Here is a 26551-nt window from a genome sequence, read left to right as displayed (position 1 = left end):
GGCTTGACTACAGTTAGCAACTCCACGAACAAAGCCCGAATTCCAATGCCAGGGTTCTTCAACACCTGTTCCTGCAGATTTGCGAGGAATTCTGCTGTACGAACGCAATCAGATCGTCTGCTAGGGATCTTTCTTCTTGCTACATCCTCGTAGTCACCATTGCAAGTCTCTAGTTCATGCCTGATTGTTTTTACTGTATTCAGGGAGCATTGGGCAGCAGTCGTAATATCCTTATTTTGATGGCGGGCACGAATCATCATGATACAAGTTATTCTCTTCCATGATTCAGGTGGGTTCCAGCTATCCATCCTTTCTGACATCTTGTATATGAATGAAGAAGGGTCCAAACTTTTAAATGAAGAGAAGTGTGTGTTAATACATGTAACTTACGGAAAAATATAATTAATTATAAATATGTCAAATTTATCCCGAACACCCTGTATATATATATATATATATATATATATATATATTGTGAATGTTGTTATGGCAGTTTCACATATGGAATTCGGTAGAAGTTGAGTTGAATTAGCATTTCAACTCAACTGGCAGCTTACTTTTATCTTTCAGTAGCGATTTCCTAAAAATATATAAATACTGGGGTTAACTCAGAACACACTTTGTCCAAATATTACTTAGCACTTCTTAAGATATATTGAGCCTTGGTTGAAGGAGGAAACCCTTCAACAATAAAAATCAATAAACAACTGGTTGAAATGTGGGTCACGTGAACAACACATATTCACTTCAAATCTGACAACAGCAAGGGAAAGTGGAAGCAATAAAACCATATTGTTGTTCACTTAATCCCTCTTTTATTACTCGTCATTCTGCCACTACAAATTAAAATAGTGGCATTCCATGAACATTCTGCCGCTATTTTTATTTTATTTTTTAAGTATCCATTTTATTTCAATATTTTTTACTCATTCAATTTTAATTTGTTTTGTTTGGATAATTAAAATATATAGATTTATTTGGTTAATTTAAGTCTACCTGTGGACCACCTGACCCATCGGCGCGGACCACAGGTTGAGAAACACTGCTATAGGGTACTCTCACCTTATGTGACCGCTAATTCATAAGTAATATAGAAATAGAAGACAGGACACAACATAAATAAAAAAATGAATTTTAATTAGGAAAAGTATTTTGGAAAATTTTTTAGTGTATTTTAACTTTTTCTTTTGGGGGAGGCCAGGTCCCCTTGGCCCCCACCTTGGGTGCGCCACTGCCAAGAGCATTTATGAAACAACTGTCCAAGTTCTGTCTCCCAGATATAACACCATCTCAACTTCAGGAAATGGCACTTTTAGGATCGTCTCACATTTTATGACGATATCTAATTCTAATCGATTCCTAGGATTTTGGATAAAGCCATAATTTAACTCCTTTGGAATAAAACAGATACTCTTTGATTGTCGATTATATATAGAGATAATAATAATAACAATAATAATAATAACAACAAACTTTAATTATTCAAAAATTATTATTATTGTCATTATGAAATAATACTTCCAGCTCTGGCTGCCTATCTTAATATGAAAGCTGTTTTCCTGTAAAGTGATAATACTGATGTAATTATCGAAAATTCTTAAATGATGAATAAACTCTAAATACATGATAAAAATTCGATTAACAAACAAGATTTTCATATCCGACATTCAGCAGCCATAAATAAAATAATTTCAATGTACAGTATAATACAACTGAATGTCATCAAGCTAAAAAATGTCTTGTAAGATCTAAAAATACATTTTATTTTGAGTTTTATTTTAAAACCTATCATATTAATTAAACGAATGTTTTATATTTTGTTTCCAAGTAACGCGTTCATAAATAAGGGTAACTTAAGGAAATATATTTTAACACTTGCGGATGGATATAATTGGAGGTTTCTGTGAGGCGGTTGCTAGTCAGACTGTCGCCTTTTAACTTCAATCGTTATGTTCTAAATGCAAATAGACTTGAACCCTTTCATTCTTTATATTGTCAGTATTTTGTAATATGTAATAGCAAAATTATATAGAAAATTTAACAACGGTAGTAACAAATAAATAAAGAATATGACTTACATAAAACTTGTTCCATTTGCAAGCTTTTAAATCTGTTAGCTGTTGATCAAATTCAGTGGTTGTTACTTTCGAACTTCAGATGTAAATTTATTGTCAAATGTTTGATGCTATTCATTTGAGACTTTGTTGTAATTAATATACAAGAAAGGTATGTACGTTTTCTGGTCATACAAATAATAACCAAATTGATAAAAATTACTCGTTAAGATTTTGATGAACCAAATCACTTATCGTGTAGCATATTATGGAACTTGTGTGCTTCAAAATATAGACAGATCACTGTTAGTTTTAAAGTATATGTAAGCACTGATTGACATGCTTCATTTAGAAAAGTGGCACATTTCATTTTGTTTCTCGCGTTGTTTGAGGACTGAAATATTTTATGGGAATAAAAGAGAAAGGGGAGCAAAAATGTTAAAAGAAAATAGTTCTGTGTATAATATACAAATGCCAAAGGAGAGTTAAATCTGAATGTAAAATTTTCTATTAATATGTTTGTGTGGGTGAAAGATTGCAGATACGATTGGCGATAGTGAAACTGTGATTGTTATTGCATGTCGATTTCGATTTTGTGTTTACCTAGCACTTAGAAATGTTTGTTACCCAGCACGATTTAGTTAACCATTCCCCAGGCAATGTATATATATGATTTATTTTGTAATTGGATTTGATAACTAAAACTTGTGAATTACTAATATTTGTAATTTAAAGTAAAATCTTCAAATCATTCACTCTGAAAACAACTGCAGTATTTCATAACAAGAGAGTCAATTAAAAGAGTTTTATTTTTATTATTGTTGTGTATAGTATGAATGAAATACCGGTTGTACAATTTAATTATTATTATTATTATTATTTCGAGCAACTCCAAGGAGTTGACAGACTCATCGAGGGAGGCCCTAACATCATGTCAAGAACAACTATTCGACATTCACACAGTATCTATCATACCTCGCCTCGAACTCATTCACGGTCAATAGCACCCACAACAGACTCTGGCAGCTTATTCCACTCATTTACCACTCTCCAAGTAAAAAACCTAGCTCTAACACCCCTGCTAACCACATTCTTGCCCAGCTTCCATGTATGGCCCCTAGTCCTCCCACCACCAGTCCTATTCTCAAAAATATCTTCTGGATTAATCTTATAGAAACCCTTCAGTAATTTGAATGTCTCAATCATATCACCCCTTTTCCGCCTATCAACCAATTTTTGCAACCCACAAATCTTCAACCTGTTCTCATAAGGTTCATTCCACAGACCTGCTATCATCTTGGTCACTTTTCTCTGGACCCTCTCCACTTCCTCCCCATCACGAAGAAACCCTGGTGCCCATAACTGGGCACAGAAGTCCAGATGGGGTCTTATCAAGGCTCGATACAGAGGAACAACAACTTGTTTGTCTCTGCATGTTAAAGTAATTTTTCATAAGCCAAGTGATTTGGTGAGCTGTTTTAGTCACTTTTGCAATGTGTCCCCTAAACTTCAACTCCCTATCCACCAACACTCCCAAATCTCATGGAGTACAGTTCCACCAATGTGATATACTGCTGCTAATCTTTTCACTCCAAAATGCATAACCTTACACTTTGCCACATTAAATTGACATCCATTTTCTTTAGCCCAGTCCTCCAAACTATCCAAATCATGTTGCAAAATTTTGACATCCTGTGCACTCACTATTGCTCTACCCAACTTTGCATCATCAGCAAACAAGTGAACACTTCCTCTCAGATCCTTTCCTATATTGTTAATGAACAAATTGAAAAGTAGTGGTCCAAGAACAGAACCCTGCGGCACACCACTAGTCACAAGCCGTCTTTTGGACTCCACTCCTGAATAAATAACTCTCTGATATCTCTCCATCAACCACCCTTCTATCCATCTCACCAACCCTATATCCATCCCCATCTGCTCCAGTTTACTGATCAGGGTTCCATGTGGTATCCTGTCAAATGCCTTTGCCAGGTCCAGCAGTATCACTGTAAACCCATTACACTTATCCAGTTCAGTCGTCACTGTGTTATAAAACGTGAGCAAGTTACTGAGGCATGATCTACCCTTCACAAAACCATGTTGTCCCCCATACAGTATCCCATTTTCATCTATCCAATCCTGTAGTCTTCTCTTGACTAATTTCTCCAAGACCTTGACAACGATTCCTGATATATTAATCGGTCGGTAATTTACAACAGCAGTCTTGGAACCTCCTTTATGCAGTGGAACTATTTTCCCCTCTTTGCACCCCCTCGGGACTAACCCAGATCCGAGACTCAAATTAAACAAAATGGTCAAGAGTACTGACAATTCTTTAGCTGCTTCACGTACGACACGAGCTGGTATACCATCCAATCCCACAGATGTATTGACATTGAGGTTTTGCAATAGACTACTCGCCTCCACCTCATTCACCACAAATCCCATATAATCTAATGGTTCATTCATTTCTGCAATGTCACCACCTGGATGATATACTCTTGCAAAGTGCTCGCTCAGTAATTCAACTATATCAACTGATTCGGTTACCTCCCTACCATCGGCATTCTTTAAAATCATTCTGCCATATACATTTTTTCTCTTACTTGCAACATATCGAAAAAACTATTTAGGATTCTCTTTAGCCTGCATGGCCACTGTGCTTTTGTAATCCTTTTTTGCTTTTCTTACCACACTCGTTATCCTTCTGGCCTGTGCTTTTTACCGTTCATGTTCAAGCTTAATGGTGTTATTTATCGATTTATCCCCTACTTGATTTATTATTCAGACTCTAGGTATACAGTCAGCTATTGCTTCATGCAAACACTTCTTAACTGCCTCCCATGCACTATCAACTTCTAGCCCTTGCAGTTCTACATACCATGGCACTGAACCAATCAATCTCCTAAGCTTGTCATACTTACCAGCCCGATAATTCCACATGTACCCTGTCTTAATTGTAAATTCCACACCTTTAGCCACCTCCCAAGTCAAGACCCTATGTTCACTCTCACCAATTGGTGGCAACGTGGTCATATTCGTTACAGCCAAATTCTCAGATGTAATTACTAGGTCAAGCACTCTCTGACCCCTAGTATTTTCCATTACATGCTTTTGCAGATAGTTATCCCTTAATAACCACATAAAATCCAATTCCTTCTTCCCATGTCTCCTCTCCTCCTTCCAATCAATGTCACCATAGTTGAAATCTCCCATAATAATTACCCTCCTTCCACCCATTTCTTCTATTTGCTTATGCATACTATCTCCACCATCTATTCCATCACCTGGCCCATAGCAGCACCCAACTGTATATTTTGTTCTGCTAGTTTCAATCTCACACCAAATAGCCTCAAATGTGCTCTTTTCTCTGTCCTGCAGTTCCACTTCTGTTCTCCTTGGCAGTAGCTCATCAGCTATCATCAATAACACGCCTCCCCCCATTTTATTCTCCTTGTCATTCCTGAACACACCATATCCCTCACATTCAATCCCACTAGCTGTGTCATCTTCTGTCAGCCATGTTTCACTAATGCCAATAACCTGTGGTCTGGAAGTGCCAACCAAGGCCAAAAATTCTTCCTTCTTGTTCTTAATACTTCTGGCATTTGTATACATGAATTACAGAAGCCGATTTGTTCCATCTCTATTTTGATGCCTTATACTAACTCCGATTCCTTATCAAATAAGGAATCGAATGATTTATCTACGTTGTATTTTAACACGTACTGTTTTAGTGCAAAGTGATGTTGCAAATTTGTTGCATTCAAGTGTACGTGCCTTTGGAATTCCAATCTTACCTATTACTAAACAAATAGAATTTGTTATAAAATGTAACACGATATATTTATTTATGGGATGATACATATAACAATTACTGTATATATATTGGGCAGGAATATCTGTATGATATCGCAGGAGATGATAAGAGAGTTACAGGAAGACTTAAGAGATGAATGAATGAGCTTAAAGAAATGGCTGGAGGTCCCTGTCATAGAAAAACCCAGCATAGGTTATGAGTTGAGCATCTATTTTATTTATTATTATTTATAGTAGTACTGGCATATAATTACAAAGCTGTAATTTTTTCCATTGGGCATATTGATGATGAGCTGATAGCTGTAACATATGTTACCAGCATTGTATATAATCCAGTTATGTACATTTCTCAGGCATGTTATAAGAGTACCTAAAACATTAAACAAAGTATCAGATAAGTTCATTGTTATATGGCATATCCATGCAGTCCCAGGATGCACTAACTGATGTCATTTTCACACCAGCCAACTTCATATGTGCTCATGCCATAATGCACTAATCTGCCTTGCAAATGCATTAAACGAGTTTCTGGGAGAAACTTATGCACATAAAATATATATGAATGTGAGACTAACTCATTTTTAATTGGAGAAAAAAAAAACAGTATGAAGATTTTATTATTTATAAAGATATTGGCTAAGCATTCTAGAGAATATTGGCTAGAATTCTACAGAATACTATGACTGTGAGCAGAATGGATATACATTCACTATGGGAGCAAAAATATGGTTTTATAAAAATTAAAAGAAAATGCATAAAAAATTAAAATTGAAAAATGCAGAAATGTTAAAATAAAAAAGGAATTAAATACAAATACAACAAATTTATGGTCACCATTTACTTGTTACAACATGATGAACTGGAATGATATTTTGAATGGCATAAAACATTGTTTGACATAATTAACATTTCGTATTTTGATAGTTTTGCAAGAACACTCCTCACAAATCTTTACATCTATTACTTAAATTAAGGGGATATTAAATCCCACATAGTTTTAAAACCAAACTTTACATCTAGTTTCTGTTGATTGCAAAAGGCATCAGTGATATTTCTTTATACCTGAATATTGTTTAAAGCTTTTTTAAACCAATGGAGACAAATGGATGGAGCAAGAGAAAGAAGAAGACCGAGAAGAAGGTGGAGAGATGAACTGGAACAAATTGCAGAAGTGAGATGGATGGGAGAGGCAGAAAACCGAGTGATCTGGAAAATCATGGGGGAGACCTTCGTCCAGCAGTGGACAGAACCAGAAGGTTGAAGAAGAAGATTGTTTAAAGCTAGCATATTCCACTTACATGTTGAAAGCTGTGATTTCAAGCACAGTTGCTTCAAAATGCCATCTTTATGGAACTCCTGTCACTTCTGAAACAGCATTTAATATGTTATGAATATCTCCTTGGACTTGACCAATTTCAGGAGGTTCCACCAAAACAATACACTTGTGTTGTTGTGTTAATGATTTTTTTTTTCCTCCCATTCTTTTTTGCTTTTCTATCCAGTGTACTCATTGCAATCAATTAATCAATCATTTGTTTCTTTTAATGGAATTGTACACAGAGATTCATGTATGAATAAATTTTGCTCTAATAAATATGTTTCTTGGAGATTATCAGCACTGTGTCTCTTTCACCTGAATCAATAACACATTTCATATCTTCTTTTTTTTCAGCATTCTTTTATACATCTTATGGTGAATTTCATGTTTACCTAACTCAAATTTTGCAGGATATTGCTTCCTATGCTTCCTTCTTATTTTTGTTTTTACTGTTCTGGAAGACAGTGGAAAAATAATAGTGGCCAATTCAGCAAAGTATTAATCATGAAAGTACCTGCAGAAGAGGCATAATTGAAAACTGAATGTCTATGAGATAGAGAGGGTACTTTTAATTAATCTGATTACCCCTCTCCTGAATAGCATCAAGCATTGAGGTGCACCACTCCAAATGTGGGAGCAGTATTTCATGCTTTTGGGATTTATACATTAACAGTTTTTGTATGCATATAAATACGTATTTATATACATACATGACAGAAATTGTTGGGTTTTGAAATGAAATGCTTCAGGAAACTAAATAGAATTCATTGGACAGAACATAAGACTAATGCATAAGTTCTGCAAGATTTGAATATCCCTAATTCAACAATAAACCCCTTATGAATAGAGAACTATTACTGAGCCATGATAGTGCTACTGCATCCAGACAGCTGATGCAATTGTTTTTAGATCACAGGAAACAGTTGAGAAATATGCCATGTGGTCAGCTCAAAAAAAATAATCCATCTCTTAATATTGAAGAGATGGATTATTTGAAGAATGGAAAACTATTTTACTCAGGAAGAGAAGATAACACACAGAAGAGGGAGTCGCAATATTAATCAGTAATTGCTTGCAGAACTCCATCTTAACCTTAGAATCATGTCCTCCAAGAATTATAACAATTAGATTAAAAAGAAAAGAAAAAGATATATTTTTCAAAATTATCCGGATTTATGCTTTAGATCAATCACATGAAGATGAAGAATTGGATACTTTCTACCAGCAACTACAGGACCTTATTGACAAAATAAACAAAAAAAAGGATAGTAATGGGAGACCTCAATGCCAATAGGGAGATTTACACCAGATATGAAAGATGTGATGGGCAATTTGGAGTTGACATGAGAAATGAAATAGGCGAAAGACTGTTGGAATTCTGTAAACATCGCACCATGTTTCTGTAATCTCAAACACCATGTTTTTCCATAGACCATCATGCAAATACACATGGACATTTACATTCTGATAAAAAATAACTGTAAATAATTCTCAATCCAAAATGTAAGAACACTAAAGAAAGTAGATTTTGACTCTTATCATGAATTACTAGCTGCAAAAATTGAGTTGAAATTTAAAATTAGCAAACCCAAAGACCCTAAGCAACATTATTAACATAACAAAACTGAAAGATATAATTATACAAAACAACCGCAGAAACATAATAGAAACAGAGTTAAAGAAAATAACCTTTGACAGTGTAGAAAATACATGGAAAATGGGCAGAGCAGTTATGGTAAATGCTGCAAAAAAAACTTGGTACCACAATTAGAGCAAATAATGAGTGGATAACCACAGAAATTTTGGAAAATTTAGAAGAAAAATGAACTGCAAAAAATTCTCTGAACAGAGAAAATACAGAGGAAAATAAGTAATATTATAAAAGACTATAAAACAAAGTAGATAGAATGTGCAGATCTGCTAAATACTCTTGGTTAAAAGAAAAAGCAAAAATGTGTGAAGAAGCCAGTAAAAAGAATGATAGCAAGACTGTGCATAAAATTATAAAATAATTAACAAAAACACCCCAAAACAGACCACTAAAAACAAAAGATAAAAACAATATTGAAATCGGAACAATTCCAGAAATAAAAAAAAATTTTGGAAAGATATTATTAGATACTTTTCTGAAGGGAAGAAGACTGGAAAAACACAAAGAGACAGAAAGAGAAAAAGTACCATTCATAATAAAAGAAATTTTAAGGCACTAAACCAAATGAACTTATCTGAGTCACCTGGTTATGATGAACTTCCTACTGAACTGTGGAAATATGGTGGCATAACAGCCATCAATTTCCTTCTTGAACTTCTTAACCAAATGCTATTTACTGGTGAAATTCCAGATGACTGCAAGACAGGCATCATAATACCAATTCTCAAAAAGGGAGGTAAACGAAGGTTTGAAACATTGCTAATTCATAGCTATAAAAATCTTCACACCCATTATTCAAAATAGAATCCAGACTCGAATGAATGAGACAATAGGAGATGAAGCAGAATTCAGACCTAGAAGGTCTACTATAGACCATTTTTTACAGTTAATAGTCTGGCTGAAAAGTACTGAGCATACAACTTACCTATATACTGCAGTTTTATTGACTTCAAACAAGCATTTGATTCCATTGACATAGATTCAGAACTACAAACCTTTATTACGAATTATTATAAAGATACCAAAGCAACTGTCAAATTTAATAAAATGAACAAAGACAAATTCAAAGTAGAAAAAGGAATTGTAGTGTTGCTCATTGTCACCAAATTGATTATCTATCTCGAAGAAATATGCAAATCCAAAGCTAAAGAACCAGGCCTACAAATAAATATCATGAATATCATTGACATCAAATATGCAGATGATGATATTCTTGCAGAATCTAAAGAACAATGTGGAAAAAACAATAAAAATTTTTAAATGAAGAATAGAAAACTTTTGGAATGAAAATCAATCTAAGCAAAACAAAAATGAAAATAGGAAAAGATGAAGAAAAAATTTCAATAAATTTAGGAAATCACATATTTGAAGGAAAGCAGTTTACATATCTTGGCAGTCTCATTACTCACAACCTCGACAACACAAAAACAGTAAAATATAGACGATGCCTGGAACTCTGTATTCAGTGAGTCAGCCTTTTTTTTTTTTGTAAAAGGATAATGTATAAAACCAAATAGAAGGATAATTATTATTATTAACATCTGACCTCCATGGAGTCAGACACATCATGGGAGGTACACACTATTGCACACAATGCTTATCCAACTGTGCTTTAAACTGATTCAATGTGTCTACATTCACAACACACTCGGGTAATGCATTCCACTTATCAACCACTCTCCATGCAAAGAACCTGTTCTCACTCCTCTGCTCACACCCTCCTTATAGAGTTTCCAGCAATGGCCTCTTGTTCTACTCTCCCCCTCCCATTTTATGAAAAATCTCTTCCATGTCATCCTGATAACAACCCCTGACTAGCTTATTTGTCTCAATCATATCCCTCCCCCCCCTGCTTCTTCCTCCTATTCATGATGCTTTACAACTTACATTCTCTTAATCTGTCCTTGTACTCCACATTCCAAAGACCACTGACCACTTTTGTGAATCTTCTCTGGACCCTTTCCAACATATCCTTGTCACCATGAAAACATGGCGACCAAATTTGTGCACAGTAATCTATATGAAGCCTGATCAAGGCCTTATACAATTGCATCATAACCTCTCTATTTCTGCATGTCAGGGTCCTCTGTATCATTGCCATTATCTGATATGATGTCTTCACAACTTGTGCAATGTGGCCCATGAATTTCAGGTCCTTGTCCACATCACTCCTAGATCTTTCATCTCCTCTACTTCCTTTAAAGTTTCTCCATGAAGTGTATACTTTGCATCCCATTGTTGCTTACCAAATCTCAAAACCTTACACTTTGCAACATTGAACTGATAGTTTCACTTATCTGCCCATTCATGCAATCCATTCAAGTTCTCTTGTAAGGCCACATATGCTTGACTCTGCATTGCTCCCCCCAGTTTTGCATTATCTGCAAACAGCTGCATATTAATAGTTAAACCTATCCCAATATCATTAACATACAAACTAAACAACAGTGGTCCCAAAACTGACTCCTGCAGTACATCACTGGTGACCAGTGGTGAGCTATGGAAATTTTAACAAAGAGCTCGCATCGTCAAAAAAAAAAAAAAAAAAGCCTAACTTAGCCCTTATAATATTTATCTTGCGACTTTGTAGAGCTTCTGATAGATATGATAATTCCTGTAGGATGTCAATCATTAATGCTAGATCTTTTAAAAATTCTAAATTGAGAAGTCAGTTTAAAAAGCTCTTATATTTATCGTTCGATGTAAAATGTTTGTATAAAGCTGGGTGATTTCCCCACAAAGCAAGAACCATTCGTAAACTGCAAGCTGCCCATCATGGTCCAAACACACAGCTGATCTTTAAAATTTCAATACCAAGGTCTTTTGCAATCGTATTTGATTCTCATTAATTTTTTGGTGATTGATGATAAAAAGCATACAATTTATCCATAAATATTTCAAAACGATTTATTTCTTTAATGTTTTTTATCGAATCGTCTAATGCTAAGTGTAAACGATGAACGTGATGCCAAATTACAACGTTGGGAAATTTTGTAAAGTTTGATTGTAACACCTGATTTGTTTCCTAACATTACACTAGCTCCATCAGAACAAAATGCAATGAAATGATTTTTTAAATAGTTATCAGAAAATCCATATGAATTTAAAGTAGCAATTATAGTAGCGTGTATACATTCACGGTGGTATTTTCTAGTTCTACAAGATTAGTAAACAAGAAGAACAAGGGGCTCGCAAATTTGAGAAAAATTTAACAAAGGGTTCGCGCGAGCCCCTTATAGCTCACCACTGCTAGTGACCTTCCTCTTTTGGGATACTGCATCCCCATATATAACTTTGATACCCTCTGACAGCCAGTTACTGATCAAACTCAGAAGTCTGTTATCCAATCCCATCTGTTTCAGTCTTGTCATGTGACAGTCTATCAGAAGCCTTTGCAAAATTCAAATACACCACCGTATATGCATCTCCCATGTCTAAGGTATTTGTCACCTTGTTATAGTACATAAGTAAGTTAGTGAAATATTATCTCCCTTTAAGAAACCCATGCTGATAACCACAGAGAATACTGCTGTTATCAACCCATTTGTGTATCCTACTTTTCACCAATATCTCCAGTACCTTCACCACAACTCCAGATATACAGATTGGCCTATAATTTGAAGCATAATATGAAAAACCAATGGTGGTTTTTACATATTATCCTTCTTAGTACCCCATGGTCACATTCGGTAAGTGTGTTGGATTGTCCACTGTGGGTGGCACTTGCAGTTGACCCCCTGTGTTTCCATCTCAGTATGGTATCACTGATTGTTGACTTGGGAGGGCCAATTTGTCAACAATTTGCCAAACAGATAGACCTGCAAAATTGTACCCTATCACAATGCCTCTTTCACACTCAGTTTCCTTCTTGCAGCCATTTCACTTGAACAGAGTTGCACAGACTTGGGAGCATCATATTCCTCCAATTTATACTGGCTAGTAACATGTGACTCATTACTTAGCACAGTGCACCTTGTCCATGGGGTGTCCATTGACTTCTTTCTAAGCAGTGTGTATATATTTGTATGTAAAATCTTATTTCTTTGTTTCATACCCAGTGTATTGAAAATGTGATGAAGTAATTAAAGTGTGCTTAATACCAGGTGATGTTATGTTATAACTTGATGTTTGTAAATAAACCAGATATGCTACAAAAACACTTCATGCTTGTTTTATGACTTTTGACTGTGACATCACAATAAATTGAAAAACAAAGAGATTCAAAGATGTCTGAGTACATCTGAAAATTTAATAGAACTTGATATATTCCTTAAAGCATGACGGGTTCCATTGTATTCAGTCATTCTCGAGCCATGCCACCATTCATTTAAATATTAAAAAAAATTGTTTTTTTGAATGCAAAATTTTTTGGATTCAGCATGTTGAGATACAATACAGATCACCTAAATTATTAATTTCAGTTGCCAAAAATAAAGTTTATTGACCAGCATGATTATTGTTGTGAACAGCATCATTTCAAATAAATTGTGCCTTTTATTTTTCAAAAGCAGTATGCCATACTACAATACATTAAACAAAATTTTCACTTGAAATGACTACAAGTTTTTGAAGTATTGGTATGTTTTATTTCTCACAGTTAGAATCGTCTGGCTTACAGTCAAGTACATTTTGTAACAAAATTCATTCTAGAATTGCAGAATTATCTGATTGCATTTTATGAGCTCTTAAATAGTTTACTCAGAAATCATTTACATTAAAATATGGGTAAACTAATGAAGTATTGCATAAAAAAAATCAGAACAAAGTCAGTGTCTTAAAATTTATGCTCACAGTTAAACTCATCCACTTAAGTTTTTATACTAATTATAATTAAATGTCATTTTAATATTTAGTAGGGTTCCTTTACTATTCTCTACCTGCTTTTAATATATTAGTAATCAATTTTACTAATTTTTCTGTGTATTGCAATGATTTTTTTTTTGCTGCTCTGTGATTAGCACTTGTGTTAATTCTTCCTTGTTTGAAATGGGATGCTGCTGAATCCAACCTTCCAATTCATGCCACATATTTTCAGTGACATTAATATCTGTCAACTATGGGGAAGTGTTTCTGTCACTTTCAAGCACAGTATCCATTCCTTCACAAGAGCAGCCTTGTGTTTCAGATTGTTGTCAGTATAAATGGAATGCATATAGAAGTCTCAAATTCTGTACACTTTCTTTAATATTTTTCTTAAGAATATATACTGTATAATAAAATAGTACAAAAATGAAAATTGAATTTATAAAAAAATAAAAATTAGCAAGAATTTGACTGAGCATGATGAAAGATATTGTACAAGGATCAGATGACAGAATAATATGGAAAAAACTAAAACAAGGAGTTGAAACTTAAAAACCTGAAAGCTGTGATAATGCATAGTGATGGGGGTGGTAGTGATCGGCAAGTATTGCATGGTGTCCTCAGCCCTCGGAAATTTACATTTGATTGATTGATGGTTAAAGACAGAATTTGGTGATTCTAGATACCTTCCATTTCTCTCAAGATAATAATCCAAAGCACATGGCTGCTCTTGTGCTTTTCTTGTCTCCATAGTTATTGGATATTAATGTCATCAAAAATATGTGGTATGAATTGGAAGATCAAATTCAATGGCATCACATTTCAAACTAGGAAGAATTAAAGCAAGTGCTAATCATGGAGTGCGCAAAAATATCATTGGAATGCATAGAATAATTAGTAAAGTTGATAACCAAAGCTTAAAAACAGTAGAGAGTAGTAAAAGAAACCCTACTAAATTTTATTTATTTATTCGCATGGAGTTTCCTCAAGGCATTCCAATCATTCATAACTCTGCATGCAAAAAACAGCTTCCAGGGATGACCTCTTGTTCTCCCCTGATCTCCCAGCATTTTATGAAAAACCTCTTCAACATTTATCCTATAACAACCTCTTACCAACTTGTACGTCTCTATCATATCACCCCTCTTCCTCCTATCCACTAGACTGTGTAAATTGCATCTTCTCAACTTTTCCTCGTATTCAACATTTCAGATATCAGAAACTACCTTAGTCAGTTGCCTCTGGACCCTTTCCAACATCTCTTTGTCCTTTTGAAAACCAGGTGACCAAATCTGTGCACAGTAGTCCATATGTGGCCTAATCAAGGCCTTTTACAATGGAACAAGAATCTCCTTATTTCTACAAGTCAGTGTATTCCACATTGTTCCCAGAATTTGTTGTGTTGCCCTCACAATTTTGCCAGTGTGTCCTCTAAATTTTAGATCCTTATTCACCATCACCCCAAAATCTCTTACTTCCTCCATCTCTAACAATATATCCCCACCAAGTGTAAATTCTACATCTCATCTTTGTTTCCCAAATGCTTAGGAGATTGCTTGGATCAGTGCCATGGCATGTACAACTGCAAGGGCTGGACGTCGATAGAGCATGGGAAGTGATCAAAGATGGGATCAAAGATCTGTATTGTATCTCAACATTCAGCATGTTGAGATACAATACAGATCACCTAAATTATTAATTTCAGTTGCCAAAAATAAAGTTTATTGACCAGCATGATTATTGTTGTGAACAGCATCATTTCAAATAAATTGTGCCTTTTATTTTTCAAAAGCAGTATGCCATACTACAATACATTAAACAAAATTTTCACTTGAAATGACTACAAGTTTTTGAAGTATTGGTATGTTTTATTTCTCACAGTTAGAATCGTCTGGCTTACAGTCAAGTACATTTTGTAACAAAATTCATTCTAGAATTGCAGAATTATCTGATTGCATTTTATGAGCTCTTAAATAGTTTACTCAGAAATCATTTACATTAAAATATGGGTAAACTAATGAAGTATTGCATAAAAAAAATCAGAACAAAGTCAGTGTCTTAAAATTTATGCTCACAGTTAAACTCATCCACTTAAGTTTTTATACTAATTATAATTAAATGTCATTTTAATATTTAGTAGGGTTCCTTTACTATTCTCTACCTGCTTTTAATATATTAGTAATCAATTTTACTAATTTTTCTGTGTATTGCAATGATTTTTTTTTTGCTGCTCTGTGATTAGCACTTGTGTTAATTCTTCCTTGTTTGAAATGGGATGCTGCTGAATCCAACCTTCCAATTCATGCCACATATTTTCAGTGACATTAATATCTGTCAACTATGGGGAAGTGTTTCTGTCACTTTCAAGCACAGTATCCATTCCTTCACAAGAGCAGCCTTGTGTTTCAGATTGTTGTCAGTATAAATGGAATGCATATAGAAGTCTCAAATTCTGTACACTTTCTTTAATATTTTTCTTAAGAATATATACTGTATAATAAAATAGTACAAAAATGAAAATTGAATTTATAAAAAAATAAAAATTAGCAAGAATTTGACTGAGCATGATGAAAGATATTGTACAAGGATCAGATGACAGAATAATATGGAAAAAACTAAAACAAGGAGTTGAAACTTAAAAACCTGAAAGCTGTGATAATGCATAGTGATGGGGGTGGTAGTGATCGGCAAGTATTGCATGGTGTCCTCAGCCCTCGGAAATTTACATTTGATTGATTGATGGTTAAAGACAGAATTTGGTGATTCTAGATACCTTCCATTTCTCTCAAGATAATAATCCAAAGCACATGGCTGCTCTTGTGCTTTTCTTGTCTCCATAGTTATTGGATATTAATGTCATCAAAAATATGTGGTATGAATTGGAAGATCAAATTCAATGGCATCACATTTCAAACTAGGAAGAATTAAAGCAAGTGCTAATCATGGAGTGCGCAAAAATATCATTGGAATGCATAGAATAATTAGTAAAGTTGATAACCAAAGCTTAAAAACAGTAGAGAGTAGTAAAAGAAACCCTACTAAATTTTATTTATTTATTCGCATGGAGTTTCCTCAAGGCATTCCAATCATTCATAACTCTGCATGCAAAAAACAGCTTCCAGGGATGACCTCTTGTTCTCCCCTGATCTCCCAGCATTTTATGAAAAACCTCTTCAACATTTATCCTATAACAACCTCTTACCAACTTGTACGTCTCTATCATATCACCCCTCTTCCTCCTATCCACTAGACTGTGTAAATTGCATCTTCTCAACTTTTCCTCGTATTCAACATTTCAGATATCAGAAACTACCTTAGTCAGTTGCCTCTGGACCCTTTCCAACATCTCTTTGTCCTTTTGAAAACCAGGTGACCAAATCTGTGCACAGTAGTCCATATGTGGCCTAATCAAGGCCTTTTACAATGGAACAAGAATCTCCTTATTTCTACAAGTCAGTGTATTCCACATTGTTCCCAGAATTTGTTGTGTTGCCCTCACAATTTTGCCAGTGTGTCCTCTAAATTTTAGATCCTTATTCACCATCACCCCAAAATCTCTTACTTCCTCCATCTCTAACAATATATCCCCACCAAGTGTAAATTCTACATCTCATCTTTGTTTCCCAAATGCTTAGGAGATTGCTTGGATCAGTGCCATGGCATGTACAACTGCAAGGGCTGGACGTCGATAGAGCATGGGAAGTGATCAAAGAGCATTTACAGGAGGTTATGGCTGATTGTATACCTAAGGTCCGAATAGTGAAACAAGGAGGGGTTAAATGGATGAATAACACTATTAAGATTGAGCTGCAAAAAAAGAAACAACTATGGAGGGAATTTAAAGAAAGGGGTGACCTGCAGGCACATGAACGGTATAAAGTACAGGCCAGAAGAGTAACGAGTGTGGTAAAAAAAGCAAAAGCCGATTATGAAAGGAAACTAGCTATGCAAGCAAAAGAGAATCCCAAACAGTTCTTTCAATATGCTGCAAGCAAGAAAAAAACTGTACATGGCAAAATGATTTTAAGGAATGACGATGGTAAAGAGTTCACTGAACCAGTCGATATAGTGGAGTTACTGAGCGCGCACTTTGCAAAAGTATATCATCCAGGTGGTGACGTTGAAAAAATGAAGGAACCATTAGTTTATATGGGAATTGTGATGAATGAAGTGGAGGTGAATAGTCTATTACAGAACCTTAATGTGAATACATCTGTGGGATTGGATGGTATACCGGCATGGGTCTTGCATGAAGCGGCTAATGAATTATCAGTGCCCTTGACCATGTTGTTTAATCTGAGTCTCAGGTCTGGCTTAGTCCCGAAGGCGTGGAAAGAGGGGAAAATAGTTTCACTGCATAAAGGAGGATCCAAGACTATGGTTGCAAATTACCGACCGATCAGCATATCAGGAATCGTTGTCAAAGTCTTGGAGAAAGTAGTCAAGGGAAAAATACAGGAATGGATTGATGAAAATGAGATACTGTACAGAGGACAGCATGGCTTTGTGAAGGATAGATCATGCCTCAGTAACTTGCTCAAGTTTTATAACAAGGTGATGACGGCTGAACTGGATAAGGGAAATGGGTTTACAGTGATACTGCTGGACCTGGCAAAGGCATTTGACAGGATACCACATGGAATTCTAATCCGTAAACTACAACATATGGGAATGGATATAGGGTTGGTGAGATGGATAGCTGGGTGGTTGATGGAGAGATATCAAAGAGTAGTTTATTCAGGAGTAGAGTCCAAAAAATGGCCTGTGACTAGTGGTGTGCCACAGGGTTCTGTTATTGGACCACTGCTGTTTAATCTGTTCATTAACGATATAGGGAAGGGTCTAAGTGGGACAGTTCATTTGTTCGCTGATGATGCACAGTTGGGTAGGGCGATAGTGAATGCAGAAGATGTCAAAGTCTTGCAAGATGACTTAGATAGATTGGAGTTTTGGACTAAGGAGAATGGATGTCAATTTAATGTGACAAAATGTAAGGTTATGCATTTCGGAGTGAAAAAATTAGCAGCAGTATACCACATTGGTGGAACTGTACTCCAAGAGATTGATGAGGCCAGGGACTTGGGAGTGTTGGTGGATAGGGAGATGAAGTTTAGGGGGCACATTGCGAAAGTAGCTAAATCAGCTCATCAACTCACTTGGTTGTTGAAAAATACCTTGATGAGCAGAGAAAAACAAGTTATTGTACCTCTGTACCGAGCCCTGATAAGACCTCATCTCAACTACTGTGCCCAGATTTGGTCACCTCGGTTCCTTCTTGATGGGGAGGAAGTGGAGAGGATCCAGAGGCAAGTGACTAAGATGATAGCAGGTCTATGGAATGAACCATATGAGAACAGGTTGAAGATTTGTGGGTTGCAGAAACTAGTTGATAGGCAGAAAAGGGGAGATATGATTGAGACATTCAAATTGCTAAAAGGATTCTATAGGATTAATTCAGATGATATTTTCGAGATCAGGACTGGTGGTGGGAGAACTAGGGGACACCCATGGAAGCTGGGCAAGAGCGTGGTTAGCAGGGGTGTTAGAGCTGGGTTCTTTACTTTTAGAGTGGTAAATGAGTGGAATAAACTGCCAGAGTCTGTTGTGGGTGCTATGACAGTGAGCGAGTTCAAGGCAAGGTATGATAGATACTGTGAGAATGTTGAACAGCTGTGTGAACATGATGTTTAGGGCATCCCTCGATGAGTCTAAGGACTCCTGGAGTAGCCCGTGGTAATAATAATAATAATAAAAATTTTAAAACCTTACGTTTATTGCAATATTGAACTGGTATCTCCCGTGCTCATTCACTGAATCTATTCAAGTCTTCTTGTAAGGTCAGAACATCTGCTCTACTCCTCATAGTTCATCCCAACTTTGCATCATCTGCAAACAACTGAATATCCCCATCCATATCTTCCCCAATATCATTAACATACAGGTTAAACAACAATGGCCCTAAAACAGAAACCTGAGGCACACCACTAGTGACTTTCATCTTCCAAGATATTGCTCCCCCATACACAACTTGCTGATACCTATCAGATAGGTATCAGCAAGTTGTGTATGGGGGAGCCCGAAATAATAATAATAATAATAGCCAATCTCCAATCTAATGCACTAGTCTGATATCCAACCCCATCCGCTCTAGTTTGACTATCAATTTATCATGCGGTAATCTATCAAAAGCCTTTGTAAAATCTTAAGTATACTACTGTGTATCCATCTCCTTTGTCCAATGAAGCTATCACATTATTGTAATAAGTAAGTAGATTATTAAAATATGACCTCCCTTTATCAAATCCATGCTGTCCTTCAAAGATAATACCACTGCTGTCAACCTAATTCTGGATCCTGATTCTTACCAGCCTCTCCAACATTTTAACCACAATAGCTGACACACAGATAGGCCTATAATTTGATACTTGAGTTCTGTCACCTCCCTTATGAAGCAGCAGCATCTTGCCTTCCTTCCATTCCTTTGGAACTTGACCCAGTGCAAGACTCATATTAAACAAATATGTCAGTGCAGATGCCAACTCATTGACACATTCCCTCGAAATACGTGGTAATATATTATCAAGTCCCATAACCTTATTAACTTCACGTTTGCTCAATTCCCCATGTACCTCTTTCTCACTTAGTCTCTCCTTCTCACCTTCAACTGCTATCAAACTCTGTGATGTCACATTTACAAGAATGAAAGACCTTTATGAACTGCTCTTAAATATCTCAACTATATCCTCCACAGTAGTTGTTCTTATACCGTTTTCTTTAATCATTGTCATCCTTCCATAATCATTCTTTTTTTTTTTTTTTTTTTTGGCTTCAATAGCTAACTGCTGCTCATAATTCGCTTTTGCTACCTTTACCAACCAAGTCACCTTCCTTTCTTGTTCTTTTGTAATCCTTGTGGAATCGATTATTACCACTCTTATGTTGCCTCCATAATGTGTTTTCCCTCTGTATCACATGCTTAATCTCTTCATTCACCCATTTCATACCTACTTTATTTAACCTTCTGAACCTTGACTTACATTTAGACATTGCTTCTACTAGATAGTTTTTGAATATCACCCAAGCAGCATTGATCTCTTTTCCATCCAGCTCCTCATTCCATGCTACACCTGCGAGCTGTCTCCTGAGTTTCTCATAATCACCAGTCTTGTAGTTCCACATAAATCTTTTCCTCACAGAAGTTTTCACACTGCTGACAACCATCTAGGTAATCACTCTGACCAACTGGGAGGATGATTTGACCTCATTTATAGTAACATCCTATGATGAGATGATTGAATCCAAGACCCTCAATCGTCATGTGCCCTCTGTTATATACTGCCTGAGGTAGTTGTCTCTCAAAAACACGAAACTCATTTTCTTTATTTCTAGTTGCTATCTCATCATCCCAGTCTATATTGCCATAATTGAAATCACCCATAATGATTACCCTTTTCTTATTTGCTTGGCTAATTTGATTATACATTTCATGGTTGTTACCATCCACATCACCAGGTCTATAACAACATCCAACTAGTATTTCATTCTACTCACCTCTGTCTCTTTCTATTCACTACTGCCACTATTTCCCTCTTGCAACCCTACCTTGTATGGACATAATTCTTTCTCTATCATCAGTAGCACTCCCCCCCCTCTCTTTTTATCTTTGCTATCTTCACGAAACACATCGTACCCCTCCATCTCTATTCCTTTCAAAATGTCATCCTCATCCAACCACGTCTCATTTATTTCACCCAAAACAGACTCATTTAATGCAACAATTTTATTTGCCTTGTTTTTTACACTTCTGGCATTTGTATATAAACACTAACAGCTCATTCCTGGATCTGTGACAACTTTTACTGATATGACTTATCAGATGTGACCTCTCCATACTTAACTCGAGCCATTTTTTTCCATATTCATATTAGAACCTCCTTCAAATCCAACTGTTTTCTCTTGATCCCAGTCATCCCCTTCCCTTTCCCTTTTTTCTATACACTCATTCACATCCTCTTGGAGCATCAACCTTTCTCACGTTGTGTTCCCCTGTCCACCCTGAGCCTCCTTGTTTGTCTTGCGCACTTGTTCTCTCATTCTCTATACTCTTGCTACCTAGTTCTTCATTCATAACCATCACTTCAATCTCTCTTTTCTTACTTTCCTGCTCTTTTACATCGCTTCTTATTTGTTCAGATTCATTCTCTGCACTCATTACTCTCCCTTCCAGCAGCAATCTCTGATGACTTGCACCAAAATCATTCAAATGCAGTCCAACACTCTTATACAGTTCAATTCATCCAGTTCAGTTCGAACTCATTCCATACATAACAAACTGCACTCCTTTCTCCTCACACATTTCTGCTAACATATCATTCACAATCTTCACATTAATTAAGCATGCTTCCAATTAGTGTATTCTATAAATTTATACATTTTAAAATGAATACTAAGTGCAGTGTGAATAATCTTGGTAATTTGACCATTGATAAAACACCCACGTTGTATAAAATGCAGAAGAAGATCATAGCGATGTATGAAAATCTTGTATCACAAGTCACTTCTCATCAGGTAGAGCCATATTTTCTATGCAACCTTGCAGTGAGTTGATGTTCCATATTGTTGTTGTGCATTTGGGAATGGCTTTTGCCTCTTTTCCATTATTCCAATTGCATTATTCCAAGTCTTCTTACAAGTTCTAGTGCTAAGAAATAAGTTATTTTTTATATTGAAGTAAAAATGGATTTTGTTCAAGAAATAGCTGTTGATATCAGTTATGCAATTGGACTGAATAAATCCATGTCTTGTACCAGTTTCTTAAATAAATGATGTGAAAAGTGCTTAATTTGCAGTGTTTTCTATACAACTTACCAAAATACCATTATGGAAAGGAGTGAATGGATGTGTATATCTTGCCTACAATTCAAGCAAAAGTGCATAGTATTTATGATGATTTGGCAGCAAATGAAGATAGGAAGGAAGAGGAAATTGCAAAAAGTTCAGAATGGTTTTTAAACTAGAAGCGTAACAGTTTACATAAATTTCAGGACAGTTGGAAAAAGAAGTTAATTTAAAGTAGAAAATAAAATAACTATGCTACATTCAGTATTATAACTTGAAATTTCAGTGATGTTATGTAGGCTAATGCAGAAAGTATTTCCTCTACCCTGGACATTTCAGCTGTTTTATGTTAGAAAATTGTTCTCATTTTGTATTCAGGGAATCTTTTAACCATGAAGAATGAGAGAGTAAAGGAATTACTTGTATATTCTTAATTTAGGATATGAATTGTGAAGTAATTTTAAAATTACTCTGCAGTTATCTTAATTCACAATTAATATCATAATTTTCAATGTATGCAATTATTCATTTGCAGTTACAAAATTACTAACTTATGTAATTTTTACATTTTGATTTTATTTAAATATGAATTAGAACAAAAAGGGGAGATATTCAGTATATTTTTTAATCAAACTTATTTATATGAGCTTTTAATAGCACTTGTGACATAATAAAATTTATTAGATCCATGTATTCACAAGAATAAATAATAGTTTTTATTACTGAAAAAATTTCTACTGGAAACTAACTGGCCATCATTATTAGCGTATCAACATAATCACAAGGTGAAGCTAGAACAAGAAATGTTAATTCTGCTTACAGAGTTGAGCCACTGCCACCTTTGGGGTGGTTACAAAACAAGATTACAATTAAAGCCAAAATTAAATTAAGTGATTTGAAATTAAAATTAACAAAATTTAGATAATTAATTGAATGACAGCAGTATATTAAAAAAAAGAAAAAAGAGTGCTAGGAACCACACCATTGCTTGCCATTTATCAGGATGAGACTCTCGTAAATCTTGGCAACAGAGAGACAGTTATTCTGATTTAAGTTTGGGCTGTGTAGAAGTGCTTCAGCACTCTTTAAATAACCACTCAAACTTAAACCTGCACTGATGTAAAAGATGAGTATTGGACCAGAGAATATTGTGGTCAATGTCCACTCCATGCTGAGCAAAGCCAGATATTTCAGGTTTATTGTTGTTGATATACAATTGATGTTCTTGTAGTCATTTTTTGACAGCACACTGTTTGTCCAAAGCATGAATGGAGACACACACTAAACCTGGTAAACACCAGGGAGGGAGAGGGGGGGGTCTGTATATTTGTTGTGGATAGAGTTTGTTGATAAGGAAGAATGTAGGAACTAAATTGTATCTTTTCATGATCTTTGATCGTCTCCGAGATGCTCGTGATGTATACGATAGGGACTTGCCATACAGGTTCAGGGTTTCCAAGTTTGTAAATGTCCAGGATGGGTTTAAACTTCCTTGAGGTAAAGCTATTCTGTAGTATGATATATTGGATGGTGCTCAATTCATTATATCAACAATAAACCTGAAAAATCTGGTCTTGCTCAGCATGGAGTGGAGACACTGTCCACAATATCCTCTGATTAGATATTCACCTTTTTATATCAGTGCAGGGTTAGGCTTGAGGTTATTTAAAGAGAATGTGGAAGCACAAAATAACTGATTCTCTGTTGTCAAGATTTAAGAGAGTCTCATCCTCATAAATGGCGAGCAATAGTGCCCCCCCCTTTTTTTTTTAATATAATGCTATATCATTCAATTATCTTAATTTTTATTTCAAATCATTTAATTTAATTTTAGTTTTAATTGTATTCTTATTTTATTTTGTAAACACCCATAAGGTGGCACTCCAGTATGTGTAAATAGGATTAATGTTCTTTGTTCTATCTTCGTCCTGTGATGATGTTTTTATTATTGCAAATATTTTGACCAGAAACTAACTGGCCATCATGCATTGATGATGGCCAGTTAGTTTCTGGTCAAAATATTTGCAATAATAAAAACTATTATTTATTCTTGTGAATATGTGTATTTATGTTGCATTTTTCAGTTATTTTTATTTTTTTATTTAATAGAAATTATGGTGTAAAAGTCCTTGCAAGTTTTGTGTGCAAAGTCTGTGCAGCCATGACAACACTCAATAGTCTGTTCTCATTTACAAGTCCAGCAGTTAAGAAACTTTTAGGATGGAAGCAAGGAGACGAAGAAGAAAAATGGGCTGAAAAAGCAGTTGACTCTTTAGTGAAAAAGCTGAAGAAAAAAAAAGGAGCAATAGAAGATCTCGAAAAAGCTCTTAGTTGTCCAGGTCAACCTAGTAAATGTGTAACCATACCACGTTCGTTGGATGGAAGACTCCAAGTAAGTTAGCATCATTGTATTGGGGTATGTATGTGATTAGGTTATTGATTAATTTGCTAAATCTTTCTTTCTTTCCAAATGTTAATCTCATCCACAGGTATAGGTTCTACAGCCTATCTTGTGGAATTACCATTAAATTACTTCATAAGTGATATCTGTAAAGGGTTTCATATCATATTTGGAGAGTTTCTTAGAACAATGCATTTCATAGATTATCATTAAGATGAAATGAGGTGGCCTGTTCTTATATGTAAAACAAACTAAGAGTATTAGTGCACAAAATATTCAGGTTGCACTTCATAAATATCCTTTGTGGTTGATGTAGAAGATAGCATTTTGGATTTCATGAGATTTCCCCATTATCAGCCACTCATTTTCTCCAACTTTATCCACTCTAATTTTTCCCTTTCTCTTTTCTTTCATGCTTCTCAGTACTTCAGACTAACAACCTACTAACATTAATGAGATCTGTCCTCCTGCACCAGTAAAAAAAAGCAGAACTTTGTGTTCTGACAAAGTACTCATGAATAAAATATCCTTTCTGATAGATAATATATATATATTAAAATTATTATTGAAAGTTTGAACTTGCAGGGCATGATTTGGACTGGTTCATTCTACATGCAGTTATATGGAAATATACTATACCCCATTCTCACTGCAGCAAACACTGTTATTACTTGACTATAATATTCACCAAACTAAAAAAGTCTTGGTCAAAGCACCACAGCATTCAAGTGATACTCAAGAAAATCGAAGTCACATTAGAATTATAGTTTTGGTTAAAAGTCATAAGAAAATTCCTCATATGTACCATCAAGAGATCTAGAGAATACTATGATAGCACTACATAATAGGTTTACACTATTACTAACTGCCAGTTTTTTTCCAGATTAGTCAGTTATTTGCCAAGACTCCAATATTGTCAGTTCTTATGTTTATCTTCTATGGTAACTGCTATAATTAAAAATATAACTAATATAATTATTTAAAAATATAATCTAGAACATTGTCTTGTAAATCTTCAGTTTGACAATTTAGTATGCAAATTTTACCACCCAGTGGTAAAATTTGCATACTAAATTGTCAAACTGAAGATTGTCAAACTGAAACTGAAATTTGCTGAATATCCCTGATAGGTATCAGGGATATTCAGCAAATGCTGATTTCTCATCATACACATGCAGTGTGCTGCCATCAACTGACTGATCTCTCACAGCTAACTTCACATCTCACAGTGTTACGATAGTTAGTCTAAACATTTCATGCATGTGCATGTTCAACATTGTGAGATGTGAAGTTAGTTATTACAAATTATTATAATTTGTAATAACTAACAAATATTATTATCAAATTATTATAAATATTATAATTCTGATACCATGTTGCTCCCAGAAAAGAGGTGTTATTTATATTCTCAAAAATATTTAACATTGGGATTTATTTCTTTCCATGGCAACAAATCATTCTGACTTTCTTATATGAGAATGTCCGATGCTGTGAAACCATCAAAGATGAAATACAGATGAAATACCATCTGGAAAGGATGCAGCCTAGTTATAAAGACAAGAATTTGGAATATTTCAAATGGCTTAAAGAAAAATTTATGAAATGGTTACAACTGGTTTAAAATTATTTTTGAAACTTTGTTTCTTTCTAGAAATACTAACAAAGAC

General features: G+C 35.1%; 1 protein-coding gene across 2 annotated transcripts in view; it reads left to right on the top strand.

Annotated features, from left to right (window-relative positions):
* The first annotated feature begins 1924 nt into the window (after window positions 1–1924).
* LOC150097986 (protein mothers against dpp-like) overlaps window positions 1925–26551 on the top strand; it is a 139281-nt gene continuing 114654 nt past the window's right edge. Inside the window, exons 1-2 of one of the 2 annotated variants that reach the window (XM_090406493.1) lie at window positions 1925–2226; window positions 24593–24875. In XM_090406493.1, the coding sequence (XP_090262619.1) occupies window positions 24645–24875 (231 nt within the window). In that variant the 5' untranslated portion in view covers window positions 1925–2226; window positions 24593–24644. Of the gene's footprint in view, window positions 2227–24592; window positions 24876–26551 lie in introns of those variants that run through there. The other variant, XM_090406494.1, reaches the window with a different exon arrangement.

This window comes from Typopeltis vanoorti, chromosome 16, assembly GCF_054136105.1.
Source record: "Typopeltis vanoorti isolate ZY-2024b chromosome 16, IOZ_Tvanoo_1.0, whole genome shotgun sequence".
Classification (NCBI taxonomy): Eukaryota; Metazoa; Arthropoda; class Arachnida; order Uropygi; family Thelyphonidae; genus Typopeltis; species Typopeltis vanoorti.
Note: the sequence above shows the minus strand (reverse complement) of the source record. Positions and strands in the feature narration are given on the sequence as shown.